The sequence below is a fragment of the Tympanuchus pallidicinctus genome, unplaced genomic scaffold, assembly GCF_026119805.1.
Source record: "Tympanuchus pallidicinctus isolate F22 unplaced genomic scaffold, pur_lepc_1.0 scaffold17, whole genome shotgun sequence".
NCBI lineage: Eukaryota > Metazoa > Chordata > Aves > Galliformes > Phasianidae > Tympanuchus > Tympanuchus pallidicinctus.
The window spans coordinates 15,233,994-15,247,049 of NW_026294690.1; the positions used below are offsets into that span (position 1 = coordinate 15,233,994).

The window sequence follows — 13,056 nt, forward strand, 5'->3', positions numbered from 1 at the left end:
TGGGTGACCTATGTGAATGTTTGGTTTAGAGAAAACTTTCTGGAGCTGACTTGGCAGGCCAGTTAAACTGGGTGGTGTGGTGGGGTTGACAGAAAGAAAATAGGGACTGAGACAGCTAGCTCCAATGTTAATGAAATCAGATTCTGATTTGCATCACCTTCTCCCAAACTTTTCTAACTCTAGCTTCCTTTGTGCACTCTGATGTCAGTGCCTTGTACCTCTTGCCGGGCTTTTTTCTTTTGTATTTAAGAAATACTGACTTGGAGAAATCTTTGCATGACAAAAAATGACCATTATTTGTATTCCGTTTTCAGACCTCTTTTTTACTGTTTGTGCTTGAAGTCGGTCTTATCTTTGACTTAGTCATTTTAAATGTGTGGCTGCACCAAATTATGGCAGCGCTGACCAACCCCCCCACGTGTTGTTTGGGGCAGAAATTGGGCAAAAAGCATACCAGCCAGCCTTAGGAAGTGCAGTCAGCTGAACTACAGGCACTTGTTTGCAAAGCAGTGATGTAGGTACTCAAGTTGTTTCCACATGAGCCAAAATGAAGCGGTTGCATTTTTTTTTTTGAGACATTTTTTTATTTAGTGCTGCAGTTCCCCCACTCCTGAACTCTGGCTCACTCGGCTGGATCAGTGCATGGGAGAATGTGGGCAGTCCCAAAGCTGATGGCAAGAGTGAAGAGGATGGTTCCAAGAAATTGCAGCACGAGGACTGCTGACGCTTACTTTCCAGCCTGTCCAGCATGCCAAGTGAAAAGAGTAGTATTTAATTTAATTAATGTCTGAAACTTGCTGCCAGCTCTAGAAGAACATCTTTATGTTGGTGCCACCTGCTAAGAAGCCTGCTCACCTTCCAGAAGTACAGCGTTTGGCTGTGCTGATGTATGTACAGGCTACAGTTTAATACAGTGCTAAATTCCAGCACTTCTTCTCTGTAAGTGTGCTTTGTCCTGTGTCTATCCCATTGTGGCCTGTGGTCGGAGGGCATCTTCTATGGCCTGTGGTTGGTTACTGGCTGCTTTGTTCTGCAGTAAGATTCTTGAAGCAACGCATGTTGTTCCTTCAATAGTCCTCCAGCTGAAGACTGTTTCAGGACTGGACTTCTCAGAATATAACTGGTTCTAGTTTAATCTTACTCATAGCTGGTTCATATCACTTGGGGTAATGCCAAGGTTGTTCTTTTCTGGGTGTTTGTTTCTCTGCAGTATTTATAGACAGCAACACTCATTCCTGTCAACCTCCCTGTTTTGTAAGATTAAAATGCCAAACTTTTCTTTAGCTTCCCACTATAAAGTGGGCTCCGTTCCTCTCGTTCCTTGTTCTTGAGCAGAGTGCCCGGGCATGAGCCTTTTTGCCCATGAAGCCTTACACAGGTGTCATGTACCAACAACGCCAATGTTTTGCTCTTCTTTCGTGTGACCTTGCCTGATGCAGCCTACAACTCTGTTTTTGATTCCGGTGTTGCAGTGCTGGACGTTTATGATATTAGGAATTATTTTTTCTGTCCTATTGAGTTTAAAATTCCTCATTGAAATACTGATGGTGCAGCACAACCTGGAGTGCTTTGGAAAACCTGAACAGAGTTGTAGCAGCCCACCAGAAGTCAGGCTAGTTTTCTCATACTGCTGTTTCAGAATAAAATGCATGGTGGGGTTTGCAAAGGATTAACTGTTGCTCTTGAACAAATGTTCCAGATATCAAAGATGTAAGTTAGGGGGAGTTTTACTGTGATTGGTGTTCCCGAAAAGTGTCAGTGGGTCCAAGGCTGGAGCCTTAGCAGTGGTGTTAGATGCAGATGGCTGAGGTTACTAGTGAAGAGATGGAAGAGCTTATGTTAAAAGAAAATAAGTGGGAATAAAAAGGAAGATCAGGGAAAGCTAGCAAGCAATTCAGGTGTGTAATCTGGTAAGGAGTTAAAATACTGCTCCTTTATTTGGGGAGAGAAAACAGCAAGGTCACTCCAATGTTCTGGTGAGAAATCAAGGTAGTGGCCAGGGAAGGGGCTGGTGGGAGCTGCAGCATTTGTCAAAATGTTTTATTCTCTGTAAAATGAATAAACATTCAAACCAGGGAGAGGAGAGCAGAAGCAGGGAGGGTGCAGTTAGAGCCTATGTGCCCAACTTGATGCCATGGTGCTCCTGGGGCAGTTATGAGTGCTTTGTTTACTTGGGGTGATGAGAGTGCTTCACCCTTTACCTCTTTACCCTTTTTATCCACGCTGCATAAGACTGCAAATAATGCAGTGCAAGCTGACAGGCTGGGGGGAAACAGGGGACAAAGCTCCATCTAGTGTATAAAATGAGACATCTGAGAGCTAACAGAAGAAGAAATCCTGCAGAAGATGGCTTTCCATACTCCTGTTCTGTGGTTTTTGGAAGTCTGTGAAGTAGGATTGCAAGCACCTTAACTGTGCAAGTGTTAAATGAGTAACTATGGTGTTCTACAAGCAGATATGACTTTTGCATGAGTGTGTTTATATACCCTGGCACACAGGGAGGTTCGTATTGGATTTAGTAGCATTTTAAGTTGTCTGTAACATCATTTCTCAAATATGTTCCTTCTATTAAGGTTAGGAGTTGTGAGTCTAGACTATACGTCTGCCAAGAGAAGGAAGGCAAAGAGATGCAGAAGTATAACAATATATAAAGACAATACTACTTAAGGAAAAATATATTTTGACTCTTCCTGACTTGTGCAATCTTAAGTCTACAGCAAATGGTAGATAAAATGTGTTGTCCATTTATACTTGCATTACTGTCTGCCCTTAAAGACAAAACAAGAACGAGAAATCATCTTGTTTGTTCTAGAGGTTGCTAAAAATAGGCATGTTTTTTTCCCCCTGAGTACTTGGAAATCCAATTGTAATTCCTGAATGGGACTCTGCAGCAGCCTTTAAAAGGATGGGATAGATATCCTCACAGAAACCAAATCCAAATGTACTCCTCCATAATCACAGAATGGACAGGATTGGAAGAGACCTCAAGGATCATGAATCTCCAGCCCCCCCGCCACAAATATCCTCCTTGTGTTAGATGCAGATTTGGCAACTAACCGTCAGTCATCCACTGATGTATAGTTAAATTGAGCAAATAGATAATGGCTAAAACAGGCTACTGTGATCTAATCCAGATTTTCTACTGTAGATAGTGAAGGAAACATTTTTTTTCTTAATTTCCCATGATGTTCCATCCTTATTCAAAATCATGTTTCCTGTCCTGGTAAAGAGTTGCCAAAGACTGATTGGCCAAACGTGTCATTATGGCAGCGGTGGCTCTTTGAGGTCTGTGGGAAATTCTGAACCCTTCAGGAACCTGTGTGTTTTCTGCCCCACTGTCAATATCCCATTGACTGCAGGGCTCAGGCAATTCTGGAACTGTCCATAATCTCCAGGTGACTTTATTGCAGGTTTGTAAAACTGGCTGACTTATGTAATGTTCTGTAGTCCTCTGTTGCAGCCTAATATAAGAGAAGGTGAGGATTGCTGCACAGTGTTGGTGTGTTCTCCCACAGGTACTTTGCCAAGGTCATAAGCAGTAAATACACTAGATTAAGCAAAACCCTCATGCAAGAATTCATTATTAACTATAGTCTTTGCAGGATTTATTAGTTATAAACTAAGTGCCTGCCTTTAATATTCTTTGTCCTAGTAAGTAAGGCAGATGTGGACTTCATGTCCAGTGAAGCATATTCTGGCACTTACCCCTGCTTGCATGATTCAGGAGTTTGCAGTAGCTGCACAACAAATATAGCTGTATCTTTGAATAGAACTAGCCATTCAAGTACTGTGCTTCTGGCAGTGCAGAAGGAATTAAGAAGGTCTAAGAAAAAGCTTGTAAATAATTTTGACTTGGCAGCTTTTTTTCAAGAGGAATTCAGTCGCTGCAGTTTGGAAAAGTGAGAATTGGTGTTCATGCAGCAGGCCTGTGAGCACGTTACACAGGTGTCATGTCTTAGTTGTCGCAGGACTGCAAAACTCAGCATCTGCTGAATGGTTTTAATATAATCTTCTTGTAGGACTGCAGCTGCATTAATTTCCAATAATGTATTTGGTTGCACAGAGTTGTTTCTGAGGATCTTTTCTGATGTCTCTCATTAGGTGCAATGTAAGTCGCTTGCAGAACAGAAGGAAAATACCAAAATAAAATTAAGGCAGTGCAACAGCAGGCTGTATTTATCAAGTTCTCAAGAATACTCCTGAATAGACTGGGGAGGATCTTTTCCTATATATATTGGCACTTTCTAAAATCAGGAGGTATAAACATTGCTTACATGTTACTTTGAATGAGACTTCATTTTTAATTGATTATTTCTTATTTCTGTTATTTACATGCCATGTGAAGTATAAGAAATCATCTTCTTTCCCTCTCCTTGATGTTATTCATGAACAGTTTCTGACTAGAAACAAGGTGCAGAATTTTTTTTTGAAGAAGTTTGGGGAATTGGCTGAGCATTCCTGCAGATGCCCATTCCCCAGTAGTCCAGACGTTCACAAAAGTCTTTAGTGTTGATTTAAAGGCTGTGGTTCATCTAGATGCCATGAACTTAAAATAGAGCTATGGCTGTTAGACAGCAGATGAAGAGGTCCTCTAGTCCATACTTCCACTGCCTTTTCCCCAGCCATCTTGTGCCAGCTGCAGAGCAAAACCCGAGGTGAGACTGACATGACCTACAGCATGCACTTGAGGGCTGTAAGCACACAGAAAGGATGCCCATTTTGGGAAATCCCTGAGCTGGGAGTGGTTGGAGCTCCTTGTTTAAGGAGGCCTCCTAACATTCTTGACTTGTTCCTATCCTGTTTCTGGTTGCTTATCAAACGAGGTGCTCTGCTAGACAGACTTGGAACCAGTCCTTAGCAGGGAAGAAGAGGTGGAGCAGTGGATGTCATGCTGAATGTGGTTCTAATGAGGATGCTGCTGGATCCCCTGATAGTATTGCAGCTTTAACTGATAGACTGATGGCTCCTGCTTTCTACAGGAGCCTTGATTTGAGATCACCTCGCATCAGGGGTTTTGCTGATTGCATTAAATAACCTGCACAGAGGAGTTGAAGGCCATCTTTTCAATAGTTGTTTGCAGTTTTGCACTGCTTCCAGTGAATGAGTATGGCAGAATATGCTTCACATCTGCCTTACCTGGCCTCAATTAGCATTTGTAAACATCACTACTACTTTTTTTACGTGGACAGCTAGAGCTTTTTCCACCTTGCTGTCTGCACTGTGAATACCCAAGGCAGCAGGAGTGGTACATCTGTCCTGCTATTGCAAATTGCAATTGCAGTGTAAATATCCAAATGATAAGTGAAGCAAATGTTGCTGAATGAAGGCCTTTTTTCCCCTCAGTAGTTCAGCCTGTACAGTAAAGTAATCCTCTTTGTCCCAGTAATTCTTCCACAAATAGCCAAAAAATGTAGAACTATAAGTAATTCTTAAAGACTGCAAAACTAAGTTTCTTTAAAACAAGTGGACGCTGAGAAATTGTTTTCTGCAGTCTTTTTAGAAAGAAGTTGCTGAATGCACTCCCTGATCAGATCCTGTAATGACCAACTAGCCCTGTGGCTACAGATTGAAGTGGAAGTTTGCTTAATATCTATCCAAGATGATTTTAATGCTGGAGTTCTCAGTGATGTTAGGGTTTTTTTCTCTTGCATTTCATATTTGCTGTAATGAGCGATTCATACACGCTGATAACAGACCTGTCACAAGCAATGAAAATTCACTTTGTGGTTTTCATTTTGAGCGTTGGGGGTTTTTGATCATTTAAGGCAAATCTTCCATAAACACTTTCTCTTTTGCTTCTTAAGATCCTGTTTGCTCGGCATACCAGAAGGAGGATGTCATCTGTGCGAGATGAGATTTTAGGCTGCCCTCTGCATTCTTTGGAAAGAATTAACTAGTGCATTGACAGGCAGAGTCAGTAAGAAGAAAATCAGGGATGAGCTGCGAGATGTTCAGATTGGGAATGATTGAGTTCCTGCAGACCTTGGAAAGCCTGCTGGGTTCTCAGCTTGAAGAGTTTCTGAGCAGGTGAACAAGGTGTACAAACTGTGAGCACAACGTGTCTGAGCTTTGTTTGCTGTGGGTCTTTTGTATAAGCCTGTGGGCTGACTGTGAGGTTTATACGTCGTTGTCTAAATTTAGATGCAATGAGAAAAGAATGTGAGGTCTGATTTTGGGTCTATGTAGTTAAAAAGTATCAAAAAGTGTGGTGATGTACTTCATCTTCCCTATTGGCGACAGTGTTATCTTCTCTGTTTACCCAGATAAAAGCAAGCAAATTCTGCATTGCAAAATCAAGAACTACAAAGATTATTAATGGAGTGTTATCTCCTGGCTTTTTATTTTATCACTTTTTGGTTGTTGAAGCTATCTGTTTTTTTGTTGTAAAATGTCTTGCGAATGTGTGCAGAGTTCTTTAGAGAGGTAATACAGATAAAAGGCAAGCAGTGTCCGAAATAGCTCAAAAAGTCTTTTGCAAGGTGACTATTCACTCTGTCAAGCAAAAGGTAAATCTGCCTTCTGCTTTTTTTCTTTCCCTACACTATCTTTCCTGTTTGTGATGAACTTCAAAAGTTTGAGAAAGAGAACCAAACACAGCCTTGTAGCGATAGGACAGGGACGGATCGGTTTTAAACTAAAAAAGGGGAGATTTAGATTGGAAACTTTTCACTGGGAGGATGGTGAGATGCTGCACAGGCTGCTCAAGGTAACTGTGGATGCCCCATCTTTGGAGACATGCAGGGCTGTATGGGGCCCTGGGTACCCTGAGCTGCTGCCTGATATAGGGGTTGGTCAGCAGGAGGTTGGAACTTCAGGGTCTCTGAGGTCCCTTCCAAACCTAGGTGCATCTTCACTGAAGAGAAGTTTGGATGTGCAGGATATCCCCCCTCAGAAAGCAGGTTGTCATGTACCCATCTGTTCCCTTTTGATGATAAAGATCCTGAGAAAACCATTCTCTTGTCCACCCAGCCCTCTGATGGTGTTATTGCCCTAATCACGCTCCTTTTAATTAATGAATGGGCTGAGTGCTTTAGCACCAGTGCATATCTCCTGCTCCCGGGGATGGGTGTGAGGGCAGGGCAGGCCCCAGCTCTGTGGTATGGCCCCACAGCACCGCTGGGCTTTTCCTTCGGCTTCCCACAGCCCTCGTTGGAACACATCTGTTCCTTGCCTTGGGCGTGTTGGCAGTTTGTGCAATACCCAACTCAGAGTGCCTGGGCTGCCTGGAGCCTGCTGGGGCCATCTGAAGCATCTCCTCAGTAGATGCTTGGTTGCACAGGCTTGCCTGCACTGATCCCAGGGGTTGGTATTACCAGGGCCTCGCTTCTGCCTGGTCCCCCCCTCTGGTGGGGATCAAGTTTCTAAGCTGTATATATACCAGAAGCTGTATATATACCAAAAGCTGTGTCCCCAAGTAAATGGGCATTCGAGCAGATCAACTTGTGGCATTTTATTAAGTCAACACTCATGTGAAAGCTACCTCCAGAGCTTAATAATTATTTACTGAGTGGTGCTGGGTCATGAGTGAGGTTTTCATTAAGTTCAGAAAGCATTATGCTCAGCAGCATGTGAAAGTGTGTTTTAAAGACAGGAAGAAAAATGGAAAACTACTAAGTGGTGTGCAGCTACTTAAAAAGGTGGAGGGTTAAATTATCTTTACGTTAATAAATGAAGGAACACTTGGAACCACAGACAAGTGCACCTCCTAAACTTAATATGTGTGTAACTCAGCCTTGAGCTCCTGGTCATGGACCTGCATGGAGGGCAGTTGAGGGCTTCACTTCAGACTGACTGCTTGGGGGTGGGCATGTGATGGTGGGCAGGCCAGGGTTGGAAAGCTGGAGGGAGAGAAAAATGTTGGTGTTGATGATGATGGAGCAAAACCAAGCAGCGTGTCTCTTCACACAACTAACCTTCAAATGCAGAAGCCCTTAATAAAGAGGGTTGAAACACAGTTGTTGCTTTACTGTAAAGGCTGATAAAGGCCTCTGTGCTGCTTATGTAATTGTCAGGCTTTCTGCTCTGCCCTTGACAGACAATGAAGGACATTAAAGGGTGCCAACTTTTTTTTTTTTCACATTGATACGTTAATTCAGTGCCAACCAATTGGCTTTCTGAATGAATTGTCACTGTAACAATCAATTATTAAATTTTAGGAGTGGAGCATGAAGCGGTGCAGGGAAAATGCTGTGGTACTTTTCCTGTAAGTAAAGTCCATTGTGATGGCTGAAGATGGAAGAGAAGAGACTTTTCTTTTGTATCAATCTGCTTCCCCTTACGTTGATTTTGATTTTGTTCTCGTATGGTATCTTTCTTTTTTCTGTTACCTGTGTGGCAAACAGTGATGCTGACTGACAGGTTAGGTTAGGTGCTGCTAACATATACACTACTGGCAATTGTGTCCTGAGGTGTTTGCTGCTAGAGGGACTGCAAATGGTATCTGTATAGATAAACCTAGTTTTGAGAGAAATGGTAGCACTCGTTGAACAGGAGTGTTGGAAGGGGAGCTGTGTTAGTTGCTTCTGACAGTGCCTTCTGTAGGTCAGGCCAGATGTTTGAGTTGTGTTGGTGAGCTTTCATCTGCTTGCTGGAACGATCAGCCTAGCCTTGAACTCATGTCAGATACTTCAGTGTGGATGCCTTGCTTTTCTTTGTAAATAGTGATGAATGGAGTAAGGATAAAGGCGTGAAATACAGGTATTTAAATCACATACTGTTTCTGCTCTGATCTCTGGGAGATGGTGCAGCTCCATGGGTTTCTGGAGGTGCTACATCTTCTGCTTTTCTCGGCTGATCTCAAAGATGAGAAATCATTACAAAAATGTCAGATCTGGATGTATTTCATGGTGCCTTCAGAACGTCCTTTACTGAATATCAACTTCACTGACACATGGGTCAGCTGTGCACACGCTTAGCTGAAACATTTCAGGTATTTATTTGTCAGGTCCTGTCTGGAGCAAAATATCCCAGGCTGTTGCTAGAATACAAGAGAATGATGGGAAAACAGGTGTGTGGGATTTATTTTTTTTTTTAATAAAAAATAATTTGGAAAAGATTTGTTTGAGTAGTTGGCATATGTTTTTAACTGTTGTAATGTTTTATTCCAACTTAAGGGCCTTAGACAAAACTCCAGTTCCGGACTTCTTAACAAGTACATGGATAGTGCAAAGTATTGTGTGTAAACCAGTAGAGTAATGCATGTAAACTAGAGATCCTGTTATTGAATTTATAAGGATCTGAAAACAAAACTGCCTAACAAGAGACCAGTTTGGTGTTTTGTCCATGGGAACAGAAATGAAGTATTCAGTACCCATCTGGAAAGAGGAATGATGCTTTAAAATATATGGTCTCTTTAATCACTTGAGTTGATAGCAGTGAAATTAAACTTGATTTTAGTCTGACCGGTTGCTTTTTATTATGCAACAACTATCTGCATTATAATGTATGCATACAGTAACTAACATTTCCCAGGCATCTATGCAAAGGATATGTAATTAAGATTTATTTGTTAAAATGTTATCACTTAATGATTAATTGAATTGGCATATGACATTCATAACTATTAACTCTGCCTGTATTACACTATGCTTATTAGACTGCTAATAGATAACTGGTTTAATCATACGTCAATTAAAAGGATGAGTCGGTTTCATTTATTGCAATTAAAGGATATCTGTAGACTGTGTTTGCAGGAAGTATCTCAATCACACTGAGTATCAGTTGCCCGTCTGGGTTCTGTTACTGGCTGTGTAATGCCCAGCTGAGTCAGTCCATGTATGTGAGCTCCAAAGCCACGTGTCTGGGTTCTGCATCGTGCTGCGCTGTATCTCTCCGTGCTCAGTACTGAGGGAAGATCTGCTCGTGTGGCAAAGCTTAAAGGTCAAGTAGCTTTCAAAGTATGATTTTTTTTGGTATGCTTTTGACTATGCCTTTGACACCAGTATTGAATTTTGGTTTATGGCTTTTTTTTGTTGTTGTTAGAAAACTGATTTTTCTGAGAAAGCTTTTCCTCTTTGCTTTCCAAAGAATACGTGGTGAAGAAATCCTGACTGCCTTCCATTCAGTCGATGCATCATGCTGCTGAGAGGAGTGGATGGAGTGGGGGATGAAGGCTGAGTTTTGCATGGGATGGGCTTAGAGAATGAAATACTGGGGGAAATTTCAAACGCTTCTGTTTCCACATTTCTCCGTGCTGCTCTTGCTGATTTGCAGCAAGTAGAAGGAAAGCTGTGTCAGCTTAGTGTCTAGGGGGGACCCTGCATAGACTAGAGACTTCCTCAGGTGATACATAATGGCAAATCTGAACAGCAGGAGCTGCTTTGTTTGTCCACTTTCCTCATGAACTGGGCATTCTGTCTGGCAGGCAGTGCCTGATAGCAGCACAGGGCACTTCATGTCTGGAACAACTCGGTTGGTCTCTGTGCCATGTAACATTGCTGTGCACACACAACACAGTGATGTGCCTGCTGAGCTCACTAATGCTGTTAAGCTGCATTGCTTTCTGGCTTCTGCTTTGCAATAAGGATGAACAGGACATTCCGTAATCTCACAAGCTTGTTTTCTCCCTCAGCTGGCCCCAAAATCTGGTGGTTTGGATGGAAGATCAGACTCTTCTTCCTCTGGCCAGTGTCTGCTCTTATTGTGATGGTTGTTAAAGAGTACATTGCTCGTTCTTGCGTTACCTGTTAATTACACCTATGCTATTCTTTTTTTCCACTGAATAATTAGAATGTTGAGCAGAATTGCAGTAGAGCCTGGAAAAGTATTTGTCTTTTGGGGAAGAATTTGGCAAAACAATATCTTCTGGGATTTTTTTCTCTTTTCTTTTTAAAGACAGTAGTTATACTTTTCTTTTTAATCAACGATTCAGGGGTGCACTATCTGCAGGAAGTTGTAGGGATGGCTGTAGACCCATGTGACATGAGTACAGTAATCATCTGAGGGAGGTCCTCACAGGGATTATTGGAAATGCAGTAGAAATCCCTTGTGTTCCCTAAAATTTTAGATACAAGAAGTAGCTGCTGAGGTGGTTTTATTACTCTGGGCTTTGTTAGGCAGAGAAGCAGTTCAGAACAAGAGAAGCTGGGAGGAACTGTTGGGTTATCAACTTTGCAGCATTAGGCGTCTGTAAAAAATGCCAATAGTACCCTAATGAGAAGTGTGCTTAAACTGACACAAAGTTTTTATTTAATGTGAGGAATGAGTCCTTACTTAAAAGCAGCATTTCAGCACTTGTTTTGTGCTTGTCAGTAACAGTGGACCATTAAAGTGAGGTGTGCGAGCAGAACCATTGGGAGTGCAGGGAGGAAATGTTGGCACTTCAGTTATACATGTATATAGTCCATAAATATACCTATACTGGGGGGTGCAGGCACAATATCGTTTTGTTTTACTGGTTGGATGTATACAATCAGAATGATTTGGAGACCTTTTTGGAGCTCTGTAATTCTCCTGGTTAGGGAAATGCATGTTTCCAATCTGGACGGGGACTCTGAGTGGCTCTGATGTTTGCTCAGATGCGGAGTAGCCAGGAAACTGGCTGCAAAGGTTCTGATGGGAGAATGCTGTGTATTAATTGGGAGGGTGGTGTTTGTGCAAGTATCACAGTCGTTGACTTGTCTTGAGCAGCTAATTAGTGCGATTATTCCACAGCTGCATTAGTTTCACCACAAAGGTTTTCTCTTGTTTTATCAAAAGGATCAGTGTCTCTGTGAATGTTTCAACCTGACAGGTCTTAAATAGTGAGGCTGTCTCCTCCCTCTGCTCCCTCCCTGCCCCCAGAACGTGTGCTCTGGAAGAGCAAAGTTTGATCTCTGGTGAGAGTAAGCATGGGTCCTCCTTTTGCATTTTCACTGTGAGCACAATACTGATCCTAAACAAACTGCACAAGCTTTCAGCAGTGCTCCTGTTGGCCAGGCTCTCAGTGGCCACAGTCCTGAGATAAGAGCTGGAGGGATGCTGGGCCCTGAGCTGCCCTGTGAAGCTGCCACAGCAGCATTGTGCAGGTAGCACTGAAACTCAGGAGCCAGAGGTAGAGTTTCCCTGCTGGTTTTCAGGCTTGTTGTGTATCTGTTTGGTCCATGGAGTCATGGTTTCCTAGGTGCTTCTGACTCCCCTCCCTTAAAGGATGCGTAGATTGGTGTTTACTTGCCTTAAGAGTTCCACTTTATAGAAATGTCTTATAAATGGAGTCTTCTGGGGGTGAACAAAATGATTGATTGTTTAAGAAGATGTCTCTGCATTTACAGCAAAGTGCTGTGCTTGCCCAGAGTTGGTGGTGATAACCTGAATGGCTCAGCGGGCTTTGGGAAAGGTTGCTGCTTTCATGGAAGAGGTAGATTTATTTATTCTGAGCTAGATGATTAGACCTGGAGTATTGTCTGTAACTCTCAATGAATGCAATTAATTCTTTACATAATTATTTAAAAAATTATGAATATGAGTGCCATAAAAAAATTATGAATATTTTTCTCATGGTTGGTCGCTGTAAAACTTGAAATAGTGAGGCATGTTTTCCAGCTGGATATTCTGGATATTGGTGTTTAGAAGTGGTTGGTTGCAGTCAAGTTAAGGCAGCACAACGCAGCTGCTAAGTACCCTCAGTAGGTCAGCCATGCACCCGTCTTAGTGCGGCATTTCCGTTTGGATTCTGCTCTGCGGTTCTGCAAACCCTGAGGCTGGGATCAATGGAGCCACTGGTAGAAGCTGAGCCATCTCTCTCTGCTCTTCCCACAGCAATTCCGAGCATCCTGGCGCTTCCAAGCCTCCCTTAAGCTCCTCCAGCATGACCTCACGGATCCTGCTACGGCAGCAGCTCATGCGTGAGCAGATGCAGGAGCAGGAGCGTCGGGAGCAGCAGCAGAAGCAGCAAGCAGCCCAGTTCATGCAACAGAGAGTTCCCGTCAGCCAGACACCTGCCATCAACGTCAGCGTGCCCGCCAGCCTGCCCCCTGCCACGCAGGTACCCATGGAGGTCCTCAAGGTACGTCGGGTCCCCGCACTCCACACTCACTCTCTCCGAAATGGGCTTTATGCAATAGGGATGTGGGAGAAATA

At 42.9% G+C, this 13,056-nt stretch overlaps 1 protein-coding gene across 5 annotated transcripts in view; it reads left to right on the top strand.

The window, feature by feature from the left end:
* Nucleotides 1-13,056, top strand: part of MITF (melanocyte inducing transcription factor) — an 88,647-nt gene that overhangs the window by 36,898 nt on the left and 38,693 nt on the right. For 4 of the 5 annotated variants that reach the window (XM_052679258.1, XM_052679259.1, XM_052679261.1 and 1 more), the window contains exon 2: nt 12,736-12,982. In XM_052679258.1, the coding sequence (XP_052535218.1) occupies nt 12,736-12,982 (247 nt within the window). Of the gene's footprint in view, nt 1-8,185; nt 8,204-12,735; nt 12,983-13,056 lie in introns of those variants that run through there. The other variant, XM_052679260.1, reaches the window with a different exon arrangement.